At 38.4% G+C, this 22,757-nt stretch overlaps 1 protein-coding gene across 2 annotated transcripts in view; it reads right to left on the minus strand.

Moving 5' to 3' along the window:
- gypc (glycophorin C (Gerbich blood group)) overlaps nucleotides 1-22,498 on the minus strand; it is a 61,086-nt gene extending 38,588 nt beyond the window's left edge. Inside the window, exon 1 of one of the 2 annotated variants that reach the window (XM_039756503.1) lies at nucleotides 22,233-22,498. Coding sequence is in view for 1 of the 2 variants with exons in the window: in XM_039756502.1 (XP_039612436.1) it covers nucleotides 21,978-22,011 (34 nt within the window). In the remaining variant the exon portion in view is untranslated. The other variant, XM_039756502.1, reaches the window with a different exon arrangement.
- Nucleotides 22,499-22,757: the final 259 nt, after the last annotated feature.

Raw genomic sequence — 22,757 nt, forward strand, 5'->3', positions numbered from 1 at the left:
TGTTAACATTAACAGAAAGTGTAGTTGGTTTACAAAAAATATTTACTATTTATTCCTTTTCTAAGACATGGTCAGTGCAATACAACTTTTGACAAGCACCTCTGGATATATTACTGTCTAAATGCCTCTTTGGATGGTTGACAATATGTTGTCAAAATTTTAGTTTAAGTTGTTTGCAAAATTTGTTCAATAAAAAGGTTCTATATTTTGACTGCAACTGTCATGCAATGTGATTCCTTCTATTCATTAGTGCCCCCCTCCTTGAAAACTATCACTTTATGGGGCCATGCAAACCTGTATTAATTCTTGTGTGCACATTAAAATGTTTTTTGTATAATATACAATTCTCATGACAGTGGAATAGGTTATTCTTAGTCAGTCTACTGCAGTAATTGCAGTGAAAAATGTGGTTAACTCATGCATGAGGGCTCTGCTTATTCTTCTCTGAAGCCAAGTTCTGCACTGGTATCTGGAAGACTGCCGGTTCAAATGCCATCACTCCCAGAAAGGATCCTACTCCACTGGATTCCGTTCAAGGCACTTAACCTGAAAATAGCTCCAGGGGTGCTGTACAATGGCTGACCCTGCGCTCTGAACTCCAAAGGTCATGCAAAAAGACAGTTTCCTCCCAGGGCTTAATACAGTATTCCAAATATCAAAAAAACACAATAGAAGTTCTGTTCTCTTATGTTGCCAGAATAGCCCAGCATGTAGTACTGCTTTAGTGCAATACGTCAAAGAATAAGAGACCTATGATAACTCTGAAGGACTTGCAAGTGACAGTGAATGAGACCAAATAAATCACAAATATCATTAAGTAAAACATATTTATTTCATCTTATCTGAAACAAACTCATTTAATTATTTTCCTAGCTGTCTCTCTAAATATACCATCTATAGTGCAGTGAAGAAATGTTAGCACACTGACATGATTTTGCTAAAGACTAGCTATGTCTGAAGATATGAGGTGATTTTTTAAGTATACTCTGGCTTGGCCAATGCTGGCGATTGTACTTTGTGTGCATTCTCCCATTAAAGCTGGTGGCGCATTGGGTGACTTCTGGTCAGAGAGGGTGTCAATCTCATTGCCTGAGGATGTCAGAATACATGACTTGTTTATCACAGAGGATAATAAATTTGATGACTTTGTGACAAGTTCACCAGAGTTTCACATTTATCACAGGCATGCCTCTTTTTCTGACAGCCAAAGCAAATCTTTCTGATTTGTTGAGGCAAATCACAGACTAGCCTGACTGCATTACTGGGTATGTCAGACTATGCAACTGCTAATCACAGCAATGCCCCATTGCTGCCCCCAATTTGGTACAATTATGTAAATTAAATCAATGTCTGGAGAAATTGTGTAACGTTAAAGGACCTTAACTACGATTAGACTCCTTTGGTATTGTCTGATCTCCAAAATTCTACTAAATCTATGTGTTCACTGCATTAAGTAGCTAAACTGCAAATATAAATACAGAAGCTAATTTTAAAAGGTTGTACAAGTTATAAAGTTAGGCATTTAATTAAATTTTTTTTAAACAATAGAAAATACTTCCTTAACACAAACCACAACATTAAGCACTTTACTTTTGCTAAGTCTCCCAAACTAGCAGCTTAGCACAAAAGGCTTGCTAACACACAGTATTCTCAGATAATTCTGCATTTATGGGGTATTTTAATGAAGAGAATGAGATTAAGTATAGAACTCAGGTGGAGAATTTTGTTTCTAGGTACAAAGAAAATTGACTGCATCTTAATATCAGCAAATCCAAGGAACTGGTTATATTGACTTTTACCACACTAAAAACCCTATGTCCAGTCACTATTCAAGGAGTGGATGTAAAGGTGGTGTGCTCCTTGGGGGTCCACATCAATGACGGGTTGACTGATCTCATAATACATTGAAACTATATAAGAATGAGCAGCACATGCTTTTCTCTCTTTAGGAGACTCCATTCCTTTAACGTGAGATATGACATCCTTCACAACTTTTATAACTCTGTGATGGCCAGTCAGATTTTCTATGCTTAAGTGTACTGGGCTGGTAATATCACTTCAAGAGAGGCCCGCTGATTAAAATGGCAAGCTCAGTTATAGGATGCACTCTGGACCTCCTGGAGGTAGTAATGAAGGAGGAAATTAAAACAAAACTGAGTGCCGTTATGAACAATGCTGCACATCCTCTCTCTGACACACTAAAACTGAGAACTTTCTGCTAACAAATTATTCAGCAGAACTGCATCAAGAAATGCTATCAGGGTACCTTTATACCAACAGCAATATATCTGTATAATGCCTCACTGGGACTATAAATGTCACGTCAGAAGTTTTCTTTCTTTTGAATTTTGTTGCTTATACTCATTCCAGTGTGTGTTCAAACTAAAGTCTGTGTGTTTATTTCATCCATCCATCCATCCTCTTCCTCTTATCTGAGGTCGGGTCGTGGAGGCAGCAGCTTGAGCAGAGAGACCCAGACTTCTCTCTCCCCGGCCACTTCTTCTAGCTCTTCCGGGAGAATCCCAAGGTATTCCCAGGCCAGCCGGGAGACATGGTCCCTCCAGCGTGTCCTGGGTGTTCCTTCCAGTTGGATGTGCCTGGAACACCTTACCAGGGAGGCGTCCACGAGGCATCCTGATCAGATGCCCGAGCCACCTCATCTGACTCCTCTCGATGCGGAGGAGTAGCGGCTCTACTCTGAGCCCCTCCCGGATGACTGAGCTTCTCACCCTATCTTTAAGGGAAAGCCCAGACACCCTGCGGAGGAAACTCATTACAGCCGCTTCTATTCGCGATCTCGTTCTTTCGGTCACTACCCATAGCTCATGACTATAGGCGAGGGTAGGAACGTATTTATGTATTTAAAGAGCTTCTGTAAAAAGCCAAATTCCCACTGGGGATAAATAAAGTTCTATCTATCTGGCTGTATCTATCTGTAACTCAGAGACATTAAGTTAGACACTTTTTATAGGAAGGTTTTGTATAAATTCTAAAGTTCAAACATACTTTATAAATATAGAATTCTATTGCTTTCCTCTTTCGAACCTAATTGTTATAATCATAGGACTCTTTCTCAGCAGCACTGGACACAGGCAGGAACTGATCCTTGACAATGTGCCAATGCACTGTGGGTCTCATTCACACGCATACCTGCACTCATCTTGGGAGTAATTTAGAGTGGTGAATTAGCCTAATACTAAAGTTTAGTTCAGTTGTGGTTCAATATGGACTACACTGATTCAAAGACAGTCCAACAAAGACAGTGCAGTGTTTTTGAGAAAATGGAAGGTGGACAGTGACTGAAATAGTGGTAAACAGCAAGCCAAGTTTTCAAGAAAAACTTGGATTACTGAGTACAGTTTTGGTAGTTTTAATCAGTTTTGGTGTTGTGTTTGATTGAAACCACACATGGTAAGTGACAGTTCTTGAGAGTGACCATGTGCTTATGGCTTACCTAGAATCAGTTTATAGAAATGCAGTAGGGTGAACCAATTCTACAAGCCCAAACCAATAAATTTGCAAAATTTAAATACAATATATATATATATATATACATATACTGTATATATATATATATATATATATATATATATATATATATATATATATATATATATATATATATATATATATATATATATATATATAGTGGCACGCAGCTGGGGGTAGTACCCAGCCGGGATGCCCAAGATTACCGGAGGAGGGCTTACGTCTCCTCCAGACCATGAGGGGGTGACCGCCCTGGTTGCATTGGGGACCGCCAGGGGGCACCCCAATGCCTGGAGAGCCCTGGACCTCAGCACTTCCGCCACACCCGGAAGTGCAGGGGGAAAGACGCTCGGGGACACCCGGGGTGCTTCCAGGTACACAGCCGGTACTTCCACCACACTGGGGAGTGCCGGCAGAAGATTACTGGAGGACACCTGGAGCACATCCGGGTGGATATAAAAGGGGCCGCCTCCCTCCATTCGATGGCTGGAGTTGAGTAGAAGAGGATGGAAGTCGAAGGAGAGGAGTGGAGGTGGTCCTGAGAGAGAAGGAATTTTATTGAGGGCCTTGACTGGGGTGACTGGTGCTGTGGCACTGGGTTGTGCTTCATATTACTTGTACATATTGTAAATAAATGTGTGTTGGGTGACTTTAAACGAAGTCCGTCTGTCTGTGTCCAGGCCAGGTTCCAATATATACACTGTATATATATATATATATATATATATATATATATATATATATATATATAAATACATACATACAAATATATATATATATATATATATACAGTACATCCCCGGAATTCGTGGGGGTTACGTTCCTAGAGCACCCGCGAATTGTGAAAAGCCACGAATTATGGATGTGGTTAAAAAAATGCCTATCTTTATAGTTTAAACTCTAAATATGCCCCCAAAACACTTTAATTTAATTTCAAACTCAGCTTAATACATTACATAAAAAAAGAATATAAAGGTAAACCCGTATACTTTACAGTACTGTACTGCTATGTCTCCCGCAGTGCTAGAATGTAAAAAACCGATGTATATGTACTGTAATTCATGCAAGCGTGTTTTCATTGCCAGAAGCCTTAGAAGGTGCAGGGCGTTTCAACGGCATCTTGGGGCTTTAACCCTTAAACTGCCACATACTTGGGCGGTAATGCATCCCTGGACACCAAATAGTTTTTTGTTGCACTTTTTAAGTAAACGTCACAATTCACAAAGAAAAAGTGAAATTTTAATGGGACACATTTTTTTTCATGCAATGAGCAGCACAATTACTGTAACACTGATCATTTACACACTGCCAATGAACTTTAAAATCTATTTAAAAAACTACTGGAACAATATGTACAAGGTGCAACTGAAGCCATGGATGAAACTCAGTAAATCACCGAGCCAACTGCGCTTGAACTCGCTGCATGCAAGCACACAGATATAAACACTGATGATTGCAGGCTAGTCTAGTGCAGCAGCTCAATCCCAGAGACAGTGAGGCTGCAGTACTGCAGGGGCTGGCAGTGGTCATGAGTTGGCTGCTCAACAAATTGTACAACACTGACTGATCAGCTCCGGCGTGCTGGTAAATTGCACTGGGAACCGACTATAGCTGGTTGCGGCATTCAATGAATGTATAGTATGTCGGCGAATATACTCGGCTCCTATGTGCTGGCAAATGGCACTAGGAAACGACTATAGCCTGTTTAAGGGTTAAGAAGAACAAAACAGAAAACACGAGAACACTCAGCTGGAGATGCATCACAGGGCAGCCGTCAATCAGAAGCAAGGAGAAATGAATAACACTGCAGCGGTCCAGTGCCACTAAGATTCACACCGTCGAGAAGACGGCGATTTATTTATTTTTATGGTGGAGATTCCAAGGACACACCCAGCCTTGACCTGACCCGCACGCACTCACAAACAGAGATCTGCACGTTGAATGGGAATATAAAGATAGTCCTAACGGTAGTTCCTGAAATGGTGAAGACGGATGGAGCGTTCCTTTCTTCGCAGGATGGCAATGAATCCACTTACAGTCCTCATGTACTCAGGCAGATGACAGACAATACAGGGCCCAACCATATATATATCAATCAAAAAATACTCTTCCCTGTTTAGCTAAAAAACAGAAATTTGGCAGGAGTTTACATCTAGGGCAGTAAGTATCTGCTGAGAAAGGACATTTTGGTTTATCAATATTTTGGGGTAAAAAAAAACAAACAAACAATAATCTCCAAAATCTTAAAAATGCTTTGACTGATTTGATTTGGTGATGTTATAGAAAAAATAAAATTAGCTGCAGACATCTTTTATTATTTCTCAATATTTGTCAGTAATAAAGCTGTAGTGAGTGGGCTATTCTTAATGAATTGCACAAGCAGAGCAGCACCACTGTACAAGCTGAGCCTGTAACTGTGCAGAAAAATGGGGTGTTGTTGGTGAGCGAAAAAAGGACAGCTGTATGGGAAACGAGATGTGAAGTGGATGAAGAAAAGTTAGGCGAAACTCAAAGAAGACGTGGTTAGCAGGTGTCCTCATTGGGTACCAGCAGTACTCCCTACTCTGTCAGCTTCTTCCTACTCCACATGATACATTAAAATACATACAGACTGTCAAGTGCTCTTATATACATAAATGTCAAATAACGAGGTTTTGAGAGATTAGGGAAACATCTTGGTGCTAAAATAAATGCAATACTGAAGAGGAGTGGGGTGTCCCCTTCGCGGTCAGACCACGATGTACCACTATATTCCAGTTCACAAAGCAAAAAAAAGGAACTGCTGGAACAAGGTGCGAGCCCACTCCAAGCCCTATCTGTGACACAATCCCAGAGCGATGGCATGCTTTGGTCAGTTTATAAGTTTGTACAGTTCACTAAAGGGATCCCCACCAGAAGCTGAGAAAGTGGAAATTGTAGATAGTTCACAATATCATTTCTTTTCACCTGTTCTTATCTGTGCAGCGTTTAGAATGTTCAGCTCATTCCATGAGACACCTAAATGTGCAGCCTGTAAACGTCAATGCTGTATATTATAAGTAACAGTAAACCACAATTCAGTGTATATTACTTTTATCTAAATCCTCCAAAACTTTGTAATGACACAAAGTTACAGACTAAAGCATTACATTCACTGACACTAGTCTTTTACAGGATATGCAACAGACTGAAATTATACCCACAATTCCCATTATTCTTACTAATTACATGTTTGAATTCAAAAGTGTGCGGTTCCATCAAAAACAGTGTTTTGCAATCACCATCAACAAAAGCCAAAGTTGGTCAGTAGGAAAAGTAGGAATTGATCTATGGCAGGAATGTTTTTCTCATGTACCAATTGTATGTAGCATGTTCAAGAGTAAGGAGCTCCAGTGAACTAATAATATTAGCTCCTGGGAAAAAAAGCAAAAAAAAAAAAAACAATTGTATACATAAAAGTACTCCATTATATAGCACTTCTGATACATCTGATTAACCTTCACCACTATAACTGAGGCCCACTGTCAGAAGATTCCCTGGGTGAAAGATTAACAATTTTTACTCTACAACATGAGTTCATAGCTATATTTTTCTTGTTAAGTCAACATCAACTATGTTCTTGTATGCAGGTTTTTACAGGTGGAATGTTGTAGATGCTGGCCTAATGGAGAGTCCCCAGTCAATATTGCAATTACCAAGCTAAGCTGTAGTGCTAAACCTTAAAGTAGGCTAGTTTAAAGGGAGTAAATTAATATATTTAAGAGTGATAAATATAATCTGTAAGACAAAAGTGTGATTATAAATTACTGAACATTATCACTCATCACTGTCCTAAAGAATTCACAAACATCTGAAGTTTTCAGTTCATACTCTCTCTCAACAGACTTTGGCCTGGCTTCACGTTCACAGGTTTTGTTGCTAGCTAACTGTAACTAAATGTGACAGAAAGTATTAATGACACCAATCTGTATTAATATTAGCTAATGCACTGAGAATCAGCAGTTCTTCTACTTAAGAGCAGCCAAAGTAACCATTACAGATTTTTGAACAGGTATTTTTGAATAGAAGTATGTTTATCTAAATTATCAAATATTTGTTATAGCCCTAATGATTACATAAAAGAACCAATCAGTGGTCAGTTAAGCATTGATAATTAACCTTTTTTTAGACTGTGGGAAAATAATGAAAATGGAAAAAGATTAAAACAATATGCAGAAGACATTCTACTCCAAGAAATAAGGGCCAGATTACTGTAACACTCTGTAATGCATTAACAGTTGAAAAGAATAAAAAAAAACTCTCATTTTACAACCATATTAAGCTTTATTAAGTAAGTAAATATGTTTATGAGACAGGTTTTAAATTAATTTAGTTTGCATATAAATTGTCAGTGTAGGTATAAAAAGTACATATTACAGCAGGATTTTTTGTCTCCCCCTATATTGTAAGCATCATCACCTTCCCAAAAAAACCAAAACATCAACCCACCTACTCTTCCAGTTAAGAGAATTCTGAAAGCTATTTTGCTGTGCAGTACTGCAGCTCTCCAGATGAAGAGCAAAGAGCAAGGATAAGAAGAATTGACATTCTCAGCCGGTGTCCTTATCACCAAGAAAAGAAGACACAAGTGGCTCACTCAGTAAAAAAAAAAAAAAAACCCTCTCTGCAGGTCACTGATAAAACATTGAGTGTATTTTTAAAACATGATCACATATTCCACCCAGAATACTACCAAACAGCAGTCTTATTGCTGACTAACATAAAACTACCAAACATAGAAAGTGTCCTTTACTAATCACATGAATTCTTAACACAGACAGTTGCCATTTCTATTTTTTATTTTCAATATGACTTTTTCAACACTTGAAAACACTGAATGGCAGCCAAGTGTAATTCTTAAAGATATAATTTCTCCACAACTCTGACATGCATTCCTTTGCCCCTGAAAATGATGTTTTTAAGTGAAGGGACACAGGGAATTGCAGGTGTGGGTTCATGACAACCAGGAAACATTGTGACCCCAAATTGAGCCACTTTCACACCCATGAAGTCACAGTCAATAATAAATAATAATAGTACATTTTATTTATATGGTGCCTTTCCCATGCTCAAAATGCTTCACAGAAATTCAGTATGAACAACAGGCCATAAACAACATTGGAAGCAAATGACATCTGCATAAAACACTGTAAATACTATCTGCATAACAAAGATAAATACACGTAAAAAAGAAAAACACTGATAGTTATTAACCAATAAACTATCACTTTGAAATGTTATCAAAACATACAGCATGGTTGAGGAGAGAGAGATCTGGCAGTGGCCTGGTTTAACAGTTACGATTAAGTAATGCATTATTTACTAGAGAATAGAAGCAGTAAGTAAAACCACAATACTGAATCAAATTAGACAATTTGCAAAGTGAACACCAATCCATAAAAATAAAGGTGGAAATATAAAAAAAGTAAAAACGGCTGTGGCTTTTAACCTGGGCTGCAGCTGCTGTGCTGTTGTACTTCTGTTTTGGGTTTATTAATAGTACGGGCAATTCATGACATTATGTGACTTTGTGTACACTGCTATACTAATATTTTCTTTGATAGAAAATATGTGGCTTCAGTTTTAGCGTGGGACTGTAGTTATCTCACCTATTTTTTAAAAATCCTGCATGTTTTCATTTATTAAAGCAGGAGCCTTTAACACACCACTTTTCTGCCATTATGGAATTAAAAATACATGATATGTCCATGCTTTGGGAGAGCAATAATGCGAATGAGTAACAGTTGAGAGACTGGTAAAGTTATTCGCTTTTTAATATGCGTTAGTAAAGGAACAAACACTTTGCAGTTATCATCAGATTGTTAGAGAGATAGCCATAATTTTCCATCTAACCATTCATGTTCTATTGAACGTATCCATTTTAGGGTCGCTGGGAGTTGGTCTCTATTATCTGCTCTGCTGGGTGCATGACATGATCCAATAGGTTTGATAGGGTGCTAAATTCATACATATCCATCTATGTATCATTCCAAAATAAAATGTATTTAGTGAGTGTTTCAAAATGTCCTCATTGGTCAGTGGCTCAGCTTGTAATGTTTCAACACAAATCTCTCCAGTCAAACAACATTCAGTGTGTTAATGGAATCAACCACACTACTCTGTAGCTTATTCCAAGTGTCTGTGGTTCTAAGTGTGAGGAAAAACTTTGTAATGTTTTGTGAAATTTAACCTTAAGAAGGTTTTGAGTGTGTTTCCATGTTCCTAATTAACTCATTTTAAAATAACAGTATTGATCCACTGTACTAATTCCCTCCATAATTTTTAACACTTCAATCATGTCTCCTCTTAATCTCCTTTAGCTTAAACTGGAATGGCTTTGCTCCATTAATCTCTCCTTTGAATGAGCTATTACTGGGCTGGACTCTTGACCAATGAATAGGAAGGATGTTTAATTCATAAGCTTGTTCCCATTTCAGCGTGTTCCACTTTAGTTCATGAGAGAACTTTCCAGAAATGGTTTGCTTATCAATATTTTAGCAAAAATACACATTTGGGTGTTACGAGCATACTTCTGGATAACTGACACGTGGTTCATTTGACATTAGTAATGTTAATTTTGATTTTTCATTGACATTTAATGTTGTTCAGCATTAGTCCCCATTGCCACCTATGTTTTCTTAAAAAGTATTAGATTAAAAATCTTTTTTGGGCATAACTATACACAATATGAGGTAAATAACAGATAAAAATATCATTTTTGGGTTAAATATTCCTTTAATATTTGTGTACAAGTTGCATCCAACTGCTTGTGTCAAAATGGTTTATTGAATTAGGTGGGGGTTATGAATAATACACATAAATGAATGGAAAGTTGTACTGACTAAATATTTAATGGGTCTGTGCCTCATTTATCTGAATATGATTCATAAAATCATTCCTCACCAACATGGTTTTAATAAAATAAGTGGCCAATAAGAAACTTATAAAAAATGGCAGAATACGTAGACCTGAGAAAGTAGGACTGTCTTATAAACAAAACTAGACTACTCACAGTATTTATAAAACAATACAAAGGCAACAATAAAGAAATGACTTTTGTGAAGAGCCGGCAGTCTAAACACAGATAATGAGGTGGCTGTGCTACAGGATGACATATTAATCCACTGCGAACAAAGAAGCCAACTTTCCACACAAAACCCTTCCCCAAAGGATGGTTACTGCCGTAAGCAAATGCTCCTGATTCACTTTGTCTGTGAACAGAACTGTGTCTCAGACGCACTGCTCTTAAAAGTGCAGCATTCAGCCCGTTTGTATAGATGGTGGTACAACAGATGGGCAAGACTAACGTGTTCTGATCATTGTTTCTACTAGGTAACAGGTGGCCAGCAGTTGTCATTTTACTGCTTTACAAATATTGCTTCTGTATACTCAGGTTTGATAAGCTTATATAACCACGCCAAGGCAGCCATAATCAACTGGGTGAACATGCTGCAATACTGTATATAGTGAACAGAAACAACAGACCAGAAGTCAAAATCATCTCAATCATGTATGCAGTATACAGAGAGATGAAATGGTGAAGCTCAGGGCCCACAGCGTACACACGGCGCAAATAAGACAAAGCAGTGTCCATACAACATACTATTTAAACAGGCAATATGCCAACACGATTAACAACCACAATTCCGCAGAGAGCCATTTAAATGCAAGCTTCACAGTTCAATGCAGTGAATGATGTCCTGTCATAATAGATAAAGTGAGGGAAAGCTTGTGACTTAGGATATTGTGGTAGGATGGAAAATCATGAAGGGCGGCATTACATTGAGGAGCCAGGGGGGCTGTCACACAGTCAGGCTCTGCACAGCATCTTTAAACTTCATTTCCTGTACCACCGTCCTTACACTAAAGCTCCATAGTTATGCAATGTCAGTAGTCAAACAAGTAATAGCGAGACAAAATAATCCGCTCAATCACTGACATGCATGAAACCCCCTTAATGAGCGGTATGAATTTGAATGCTGTAATTATATTTTTATATTACTGAAAAACTTCTACATCTTAAAGTGTAAGTACATCAAAATCAGCAGCAGCAGATTATTATAAAATAGTGGGGCCATACGAGATTTAGGACCATTTTTTCTATAGCAAGACTTACTAAAACTACAGAACCAGATGGTATATATCAGCATTTCTGCCTTTGTTTTGGGACTTCAGCTGCTTTTTGCCAAAGGAAAAAATACTATAATTCATATTTTAATAATTACAGTCAAGGTAATAAATAAACAGCTAAACAGCCTATGTAAGGCCTTACTTTAAAGGGGAGTACTAACTAGTTATCTTGATAAAAGATATATAAGGTTAGTGTTGAAACCTGAAATTATATTTATTTCCAATCAGATTTGGCAGTTAAGTTAGCTGATACTGTATTTTTCAAAACTGACAGCAATAGATCTTAACATTATAATATAACATTCAACATTTCCATGCAATCTTTTTTATGAAGCATTACACAGAAGTGTGAAATTGATATAAAAATGGATAAACTGCCAATTTCTACAGCAAATTAACTTGTCCAATAAATTAATTATTAACACAAGCTATGCTACTGGTACCAGCTCCATTCAAGCCAACACCAGAAATAGTTAATGAAGTACACAACAAAAACAAAAGAGGATGTTCATTACCAGTGATTCAAAGATGTGGATTTAGTGTTACCGGTGCCATGTCCAGGGTTTTTTCCTGCTTTGTGTCCAATGACTGCTGGGACAGTCTCCAGCTGCCCAGTGACCCTGGCCTTGGATAAGTGGCTTAGGAAAATGAATGGATGGAAGGATTAAGTGTAGCACTCTGATGAATAAAACAATGCTGTGAATATACAACAGCCATACAGCTGATTATGCACCACTGAAAATGAGAGCACAGCAAATATCTGGAGAAAGCACATTAAACATAAAGCCTCTTTTAAAATATCTGTTACCTGTTTAGCATCAATCCAACTGACCAGTGTCCCCTTGCCGATTATTCAAAACACACAAATTTATATTATTGCATTTTGTGACAAGATTGGCAGCTAGCTGCTTCCTCTTACTTTAGTTACATTTTCTTAATAATATTGATTTTTTTCATTTTGTTTTGACTGATTTAATCTGGTTACACTTAGAAACATACACATCTGATTTGTGCCTTGATTCGCTTAATCACTTAAAGTAAAAACTGCCACTAACTTGATGAAACAACCAAACAGAAGCACTGAATTAATGAACTTAAAAAAATATTGATTCAGACAGGCTACAGACAAATTCCCTTTAATCAAATGAAGGACATCAAGGCTAAAGCCACTAAAACAAATGCCTATTTTTTTTCGAAACTTGTAACAAAATATTTATGTAAATTTGGCTAATTTTTTCCACTTGCAAGATTTAAATGACAAAAATGGACGAAAGGTCTTCTGAAATCAATGAAAATATAGCAGTCTTCTGCATACGGACAAAATATTTCACAAAGAACCAAAAGCATTGCACTGAAGTGCTGGGTTTAGGCATTTGGCTTATATAAAAAAATGTAAAAAAAAATTACTTAGCAAATGAAACGTATAGTAGTGCTTACTCCTCAAAGCTCTTTAGGCCCTATCTGATTGTGAATGAAATGTACTTTTGTGTCCAGCACTCCCTTGGGTTTCCTCCCAAAGAACAAACATATTCTGTCAGGTTAGATAGTGATATGTGCCTGGCCTGCTGCCACAGAGTCAGGAAAAGGAGGTGGCTTGATTGTTGACGTCACTGTCAATGTCTTTTTTATGTCCTGCGGGTTTTCTACAGGTACCCTGCTTTTGCCACACACAGAGATGTGCACATTAGACTAAGTTAATAAAATGTTGTTCATGTTTTGCAAGAAATAATACACCGACACTCCAACCCCACATTGTAAACTTTAAGTGAAAAAAAAAAATATTTGTTTATAGTGACTTATATTTAGTGGTGCCATTTTGATGCTACAGTACTGCATATCGCTAAGCATAGGAGTCAAGCTTTGAATGATGTTCAACACCATGGCAGTCTGTTCTTTGAATCCAAATGTGTGGATGTGGTGTCTGAACATTTTACAAATATAAGAATGACCTTCAGAGAGAATCCAGAACAATCTATCAATAAAGACAATTCAAAAAAATGAATGTATTTACCAGTGCTACTATGAGTTTTGTTTTGCCCTGGAATTAGTCTGCCAATCAGAGATCTCACTGTATTGAACTCCATCTGTCAGACTTGCCCATTAAAACACTCTCCTGCAATGGAAAATGTGGGTCTTTAAAATGGAAGGATTGTTACTGTGTATGTATGAATGAATGAGAAGGATAGCTTTGGTGGTTTAGTTAAACTGTGAAGAACCTCTGTATAAGGCAAACAAACAACAATCGCGGATATTAATCCATCTTCAAATCTGCAAATTAAGTTTCAGGTCTATTAGAGCCAAAGTTTATTACAGAAGCATTCTGGCACCAAGTGGAAACCAACCATTGACGGGTCGCCAGTAAAGCACAAGAACCATTGTCACATATATCCTCACTAAATAAGCTAGGAATAAATTTACATGGTATTACGATATACAAAGTTTCTCTTTACTTTTGTGGGATTTACGAAATGATACAGTTTGAAACTGGGTTGTAATTTATCTTTAAAAAGAATATTACACCTTGACCATTTAAGACAGAGTCTCTTTTTATCCAAACATTTATTGTTTGTGCCCACTTATACCAGCACAATATCAAGGAGAGGCTGAAATCAAACCCTGAGTGTACATAAACCTTCCCCAATACTGATCCTTTACATAAATAGAATTAAGATGAAATACACTTGTAAAGATGATGTCTCCATTTGCCATTGTGTTTTAACGCAATTTATTTATTCTTTATTATTTATGTTCTCCTCCATCGTCTTCACTATATAATTGGACCTTCTGGCATTCCTTTGGAGTGGTTTGAGTCCTATCTTACAGTATGTGGCCCTGGGGGATGCTAAATCTCATACCCACACTGTCACCTGTGGGGTCCCACAAAAATCAGTCCTTGGGCCGACCCTTTTTAATATCTATATGCTATCCCTGGGTCACATCATCCGCAGGCATGGAGTTTTATTCCATTGCTATGCAGATGATACGCAGCACTATGTGAGACTGGATTCGACTTCTTTTACACCTCCATCAACTGTTTCCTCCTGCTTGAATGAGATTGAGGCTTGGATGTCCAAGAACTTTCTTAAGCTGAACAGCATCAAAACTGAAGCTCTTTTAATTGGTACCCCCCATCAACTTCATTCTTCCATAAATTGTATTTACTTTTCTGCTCATACCATTACTTTCTCCCCTTCTGTTACTAATTTGGGTGTCAAATTAGACTCTCATTTGTCATTTGATACACATGTCCATCACCTGTGTAAAATTGCATTCCTTCATCTTCGAAAGATAACCAAACTCCATCCCTGCCTTTCCCTTTGTGATGTTGAAAAACTGGTTCATGCCTTTGTCTCCTCCAGGCTGGACTATTGTAATGCACTCCTCATCGGGATCCCAGGCAAGAGCCTTCAAAAGCTCCAACAAATCCAAAATAATGCTGCAAGGATCCTAATGAGGGTGCGAAAATATGAACATATTTCACCAATCCTTTAGTCACTTCATTGGCTCCCTTTTCACCTCCGTATTGAGTACAAAAGTTGTTTGCTCACTCACCAGTGTATCCATGGAAATGCTCCACAATACCTTAAGGAACTTTTTATATTACAATCCACTACAAGAAACTTTCGTCTTGCAAATACCTATCGCCTTCGCCCCCCATGACCAAACTTCGTACAATGGGTGACCGAGCGTTTGCAGTTGCTGCTCCATGGCTCTGGAATGCCCTATCAGAGAACCTGAGAACACAGCAGATTGTGGGCTGTTTTAAAAAAACAGTTAAAGACCTCAAATTATTGTTTCATCTTTGTTTTTATCTTGTTGAGTCTTTGTTTATTTTTTTTTATGTAGCACTTTGAGGTTTACTACAAATGTAAAGGGCCTTATAAATAAAATGTATCATTATTATTATTATTATTATTATTAACTAATACTGTCTGTAGTCTCAAAGATCAGGGCACCTGTATTTGATTTCTGGCCCAGTCGCTGTCTTTGTGGAGTCTGAACACATTCCTTATGGCTATGTTTATGTTTTCCTAGTATTTTGGGTTTAATTGTACATGTGCATGATTGTTTAACTGGTGGCAGTTCTTTATCTTGTAAATGTGTGTGCTCTTCTAACCTGCCATTCAGGGTAGGTTCCTACGTTGCTCTTGCAGCTTACTGACTCTCTCTATTAGAGTAAGTGAATGGTTGTTTCATTCAAGCAACTTTGTTTTTGTGGAATTAAGTGTTTTTATTTTAAACAAATGCCCAAGATATGAAGAAAAGCACCTTTTTGGTAAACTGAAACTTAGTTGACTTTCATTTATTCTATTGAAATAACAAACTAAAATGACCCAAAGAGGAACAGCTTGATCTGAACAAAACATGAGGATACACTCACCACTAATGATGTGACAAGATACTTTGAGAAAGTGCCCACAGTCCAGAGTAACTGCCAAAAGATAGGATTAGCAATATAAAAGACTGCAGAATTGTACTACATTAATGAAGTTATTTTCTGGATCATAATGATGATTATAGCATTCATCGCAAGGCTTCTGGAACCTCAAGAGGGAGATCTTATCAATTTAATCATGCGTGTGTTTTGATTGTCTATTAATCTCATCACAGAATAATAATTTGTGAATGTGTAACGTGAAACACTGACAGCAGAGGAGACTCCCTGTCCCTTTATCTGTATAAACTGTATGTGCGGATGTGTGCCAGGCACAACTTAAATTCTTTCTTAGTTATTCACTTCATAAATAAAACATGTCCTTTACAGCCTTACACAACTCTCAGGCTGCAAACTGATGTTGAACTCCTTACTGTTGGTTTAATTGCTACATCCCAGTAAAATACCACTGTTGCCTTGCATTCTCCTCTAAGCCTTAAATGTCTGCTGATAAAAAATTTATCAGTAAAATGCTAAAACATACTTTTTCCTCCCTTGCTTTGTGAGTGCACAGAATAACAAACCCCAATTAACAAGTAATTACATAGGATTAAGAAAAACGGGGTGACAAAATAAAACCTATGAACAGTGGAAATTTGCAGACGTGATAGTTGGGGAGGAACCTGCTCATGCAAAGATAAAGGGACGTGGGGCCATATCTCCCTATCTCCCTCAACAGCACATCTGAGAGATCCTTTGAACATGTCACATTTAAAATAATAAAAGTAAACAGCCTTAAAAATGGCCCTCCCTCCAACACTCACTTGAATCAATGCCCTACAGCTGCAGAAATGTACATTTGTTGGAGCAGAAATGATCACTGGGGAGCACATTCTTTTCCTTGTACTCGGAATTAATACTATCTTTAAAGATCATTTGTGGCATAGGTTCAACAATCTGAGCAAGAAATGTGGATATGCACACGTTTCACTGATTAGGTCTGTAAACATGTTGCTTACATTAAAATTGCATTTTTTAGCACAATGTATAATACAAGAACAAAATGACATACTTCTGGAATAGAGCAATAACTTTGGCACATGTGCACAGTATGTAAAGTACCAGATGGTAAACTTTGTCTTATTGAAATATTTAATGCATTAGGAGTCTATGGTGAAAGCTTTTAAAAATGTAAATTGAACAGGGGGGGCATTTATTCCTACTGCTTAAAGTGCACGCCTTCATACAAAAAAACTTTGAAAACAAAACAGCATTTACAGCGCCTTACTAAAACATATCTGTGGTGAACCGAATATGACACTGATTAACAGAAACAGACTCTTTATTGTTAAAGTTAAAACAGGTCCCTGCAAAGTGGGCTAAATTAATTACAAATACAAAACACAAAATAACTGATCACATAAGTGTGTTTGTCATCCTTTAAGTTTAGCAGAAGCACCCATGGCAGCCTTGAGTCTGGATGTACACGTCTCTCAATCAGCTTTGTACATCTGGACACAGCTATTTTTCCCCATTCTTTTTTGCAAAACTGAACAAGTTGTGTTAGGTCACATGGAGATCGTGAGTGAACAGCTTTTATCAAGCCCAACCACAAATTCTAAATTAGATCTGGACACTGATTTGGTCACTGCAGGACATTAACATTGTTGTTTTAAACCCATGCCTGTGTAGCTTTGGCTTCCTATTTGGCGTTATCTTACTGGAAAACAAATCTTCTCCCAAGGTGCAGGTTTCCTGCTGTTAACACATTTTCTTCAAGGAATTTCCTTATTTTGCCTCTTTAATTTTACATTTTATCCTCACAAGCCTTCCAGGGCCTGCAGAAAAGAAGCATCCCCACAACATAATGCTGCCACTACCACATTTTGACAATGGGCAGTGTCTGATATTTGACAAAAGTGGTATTTGGGCTAAGTTCACATTACTTGGATGAAGTGACTCAAATCTGATTTATTGCCCTAATATGACATCTGTTTAAATCAGATTTGTGGTCCTAGATCGGATCTGAATCATGGCCATGGGACATGAAAGACAATGGTCAGATTGGAATCCATGTGTTTTTTTTTTATGCCAGCACAGGCAGTGCAGCATAACAACAATGGAGGAAAGTTGCAGTTGTGACATTGGTCACGGTCTTACCACTGCTGGCTCCTTTTTTATACCCACAAATCTCTTGGTGCAGCAGTGCCAGCAATAGCTACAAAAACCACAAAGCCTGGTCTTCATGTTCTCAACCTATAGTAATCATGTACAGATGACAGAACTGTATGCCGTCCTCCGCAGCAACATGCAATGCATAGCTACTAGCGTGTCCATTTTGTCGGTTTTAATTATGAGTCATCTATCAAGTATGATGTATTTTGTTGTTGGTGACACAGATGGCTTGTGCACACACGTATCACTGTGCGCATGGGTGCCATTTTAGAGGACAGAAGAGTTCACATTACAGTTAGATTCAGGTTGCTTGTACTTATGAATGTCAATAATAAAAATAGGCAAATATCAGAATTGAGTAATGAGACTTGTAATGCAAACATAGCCTTAGTTTGTTGGCCAAAAAGCTCAATTTTTTTTACTAGCCTATGAAAACTTCTTCCAGCAGAATTCAATGATTTCTCTTTGCCAGTCTCCCATAAAGCTGTAACTGGAAAAGCACCAAGGCAACAGTTGTTGTATGCATAGCATGTTCAGTCTCATCCATTGTAGCCTGTATCTCCTTTAGAGTTCTCACAGGTCTCTTGGTGGCCTCCTTCAGCAGTTCTTCACTTACACTGTCACTCAGTTTTTGTAGATGGCCTGCTCTAGGCAGATGTATAGCTGTGCCATACTCTTTCCATTTCGTAATGACTGACTTAGCTGGACTCCAAAAAAGAAAGTTCAGTGACTTGGATGTTTCCTTGTCTCCATCCCCTGACTTGTGCTGTTCAATCATCTTTCCAGACTTGGAGTGTTCTTTTGTCTTCATTATGTAGGTTAGCCCACCATTCTGACTCGAAACACGTGGGACCTTCCAGATCTGAGAAATCTATACTAAAATCAATTGAAACTTCAGATATGTGATCTCCATTGAACTAATTATGGGACTCTAAAGCCAAATAGCCGCACCAGTGAAGATTCTGGTGTTACATATTAAAGGAGGTGAAAACTTAAGAGATCAAGTATTTTGTGTTTCATGTTTGTTATTAATTTAGACCAAAAATATAAAATAACAGGTGAAAGGTTCAGAGGGGATGAATACTTTTTTGTAGACACTGCGTTAAAACAGGGTTAGCTAGAAATATGGTTCAAACAACGGTGGTTGAATAAACACATTTTCTAATAAAACATGAAAAAATACAAAATACTATTTGCTACAACAAGACTAAGCATTTTGAATAAATAAAAATGAAAGATTATACAATAAACAACAATGTCACCTACTGTACGTGCACAACATGTGGTCATACTGGAGCTATGTGCCCTCTACCTTACGGTGAACATGCCAGTTCATTATTAAGCTCAAAGTGTTCTTCTCAAATTTCACTATAGTACTGTATATCCACTTCATTTTCAGATTTTACACTATATTTGTTGGAGGCCTGCACAGTTATTACCTCTGCAAAATGTAATGACGGCAGATAAGCACTTGCTAAAATGGTTCACTTCTCCACCCGACATATAAGCAAGCAGGCAGTCTACAAGGACTGAGCTTTTATTAATGTTCTACAAGAAAATATTTGTTTGATTCAGCCATTCCTCCACTTTCACCAAAATTCTTGCTTGCTAATAAGCTGTATTCATTTACCGCCAAGTCCGATACTTTAAGGCAACAAGTTAGACTATACATTTGCAGTTTTTCCTACATCGGCCCAGCAGCCTTTTTCAAATTCCTGTTAATGCATTGCTAGAAGAGAATCATTCTTCTTATATTTTAAAGACAAACCTGTCTGTGGTGACACATCGGGCAAAATGTGCTAATAGCAGTTAGAAAACACATGCAGTGGGCTGCATCCTTACAGCATACGTGACACATCCTCCTAATTAGTCAGTCAGTCATTTTCCAACCTGCTATATCCTAACACATGGTCATGGGGGTCTGCTGGAGCCAATCCCAGCCAGCACAGGGCGCAAGGCAGGAGCAAACCCCAGGCAGGGTGCCAGCCCACAGCAGGGCACACACACACCAAGCACAATTTTGGATAGCCAATGCACCTAACCCACACAGACACAGGGAGAACATGCAAACTCCATATAGGGAGGACCCGGGAAGCAAACCCAAGTCTCCTTACTGTGAGGCAGCAGCACTACCACTGTGCCACCATGCTGCCCTCCGACCTAATTAATCTTTTCAAAATGTCTTACCATGTATAAGTGTCATTTTACTGATCGAGTCATTCCTGTTTCTCATAGAGCAAACAAGTATGCTCACTATAGTTAATTACCAGATACATCCCAACAACTTGAAGCAGAAAACTCCATTCACCCATCCATTACTCGGTCATTCATTCCGATACAAGACAACAAAGTTCAAAAAGCTAATCTAGCAGACCTGAGATACAAATCTACTTGCAATATGCAATTCTGCTTCCCCATATAAACTCTTAAAAATAAGGGGACTACAGTGGTTCTTCAGAGCGATGCAATTTTTGGTTCCCAAAGGACCCATCTACATGATGGTTCCATAACAGGATCCATATAGTAAATATCCATTATTGTGAAATAATAATGGCTCATGACGCTTGCTGCACACAATAACATAGGCCAAGTTCAGGTTTTCTTAATCTGTTAGTGTCCTGCTAACGACACTATTAACAATGTCCATCCTTTTCTTCACATTAGAACGTTTTACAGTGCACACAGAACCAGGTCAGAATTAAAAGAACCCATAATTTTACTTTGTCAAGCAATAGTTCTATGAGGAACTACACAACCCAGTAAAGACCCATAAAGTGCCATTATTTTAAAAGGGTGAGTGAGGTAGAATGGAACTCATTTAAGGAGACAAATACACTTAAGTTTAGGAGAAATTGTTGATTTTTTTTTTTAATCTTCCTCCTGCCTCCAAAACCCGTAAGTCCTCTGTTTTATATAGCATTTCGCATTGTTAACTGCCAACAAGTCCTCCTCCTTCACAATGATTAGGTTAGGTGGACTATTGTCAAGTGCTGCTTCCCCTGGCCACATCCACCCACTGAAGAGCCTGACCAATTGCGTTTAAAGTTATTTCTATACCATTGCAGTCAGTCAGTCCAACTGTACTGACATTACTACTGTTTCCTTCCCTGTTGGTAGATAGATAGATAGATAGATAGATAGATAGATAGATAGATAGATAGATAGATACTTTATTAGTCCCAAGGGGGAATTCACATAATTCAGCAGCAGTATACTGATACAAAAAACAATATTAAATTAGAGTAATAGAAATGCATGTAAAAGCAGACAATAACTTTGAATAATGTTAGCATTTACTCCCCCGGGTGGAATTGAAGAGTCGCATAGTGTGGGGGAGGAACGATCTCCTGTCTGTCAGTGGAGCAGGACGGTGACTAGAAATAGTTATTTTCCTTACTGTTTGTTCACTTATTTTTGTTAAAAGAAAATGAAAACTAATGAAAAACCTGTAAACGTTTCATCTCAACTCATCAAGGTTTTGCTTACTTTTCACACTGACACTCTTAATACTCTTATGCCTGAACGAATGCATTATCAGGTTTAAATGTCCGAGCAAGTTGACTTACTTCAAATCGGACTTTTGGGAAGGTGAGCGGCGTTTTTTTTTACTGATCTCTAAACACACGCACGAGGTGAAACAGTTGAACAAATAAACCACGCTGATCTAAAGAGTAACTAACAAACAGCTAGTATTTTATAACAAAGTAGAATCGTGCTGCTAAAGGCAATCGCGTAACAATTCGAGATGGACAAATCAACTAGGCGCAGGCGGGACAGTAACGGCTCTCACCGGGGGAGTTGGTCGCGTTGATCTCCGCAGGCATGTCGCGGGTTAGCTGCTCCTCTCACTGCCTCTGCTCCCCACCACCCGTCTTCTTTTTTGGCAGATTGAGCAGGACAGCTGGTCTGTAGCAAGGGAAACGCCTCGTCAAATCGGAAAGCCTGCCTCACTCCTGCTCCTCTCCGCGTGGCTCCGCTCCACTCCACGACAACAGACTTCAAAGCTGCACGAGGGCACAGGAAGCGGCACGCGAGGGTCGCTCACCTTATGGCGTGTCTCGGCTTATCAATTTCGAACACTCGGGGAGCTTTCTACGGGGTCTGCTGGTTTTCATCCCATCCGAGCTTTTAAGGACGGACTTCTTTGCCAGCTCCTGAACTTAAGTCACTGCGAACTGGAAAACAACGGGCCGCGTCAGTTTCAGGATTCACATACTAAGTTTGGGGTGAAAGCAGCTGCCCTGCAAAGTCCTTAGAGGTGACTTAAAAGCGAAAGGCCCCTTCCTACATTTCCTGGTCGGGGGTCACTTCAACATTTTCTCGAAAAATACACGTGCCTGTGATTGTGGGCGTGGTTTCTACATTGGGCCTGGCAATATGCAGATTGGAGTCTGCGATACAAAAGAAGCGACCACCTTAACGAACCTGTTTTCCGCCCGTGAGAGTATTTCTCAACAAATGGGTGCTTCTCTTACATCCATGGCATAAGTGACTGCTCCCAGTCTGATAACTGTGAAGATAAATGTGGGCAAAAAAAACGAATAAACTGAGGAAACAACACGTTCTTATG

This window comes from Polypterus senegalus, chromosome 6, assembly GCF_016835505.1.
Source record: "Polypterus senegalus isolate Bchr_013 chromosome 6, ASM1683550v1, whole genome shotgun sequence".
Classification (NCBI taxonomy): domain Eukaryota; kingdom Metazoa; phylum Chordata; class Cladistia; order Polypteriformes; family Polypteridae; genus Polypterus; species Polypterus senegalus.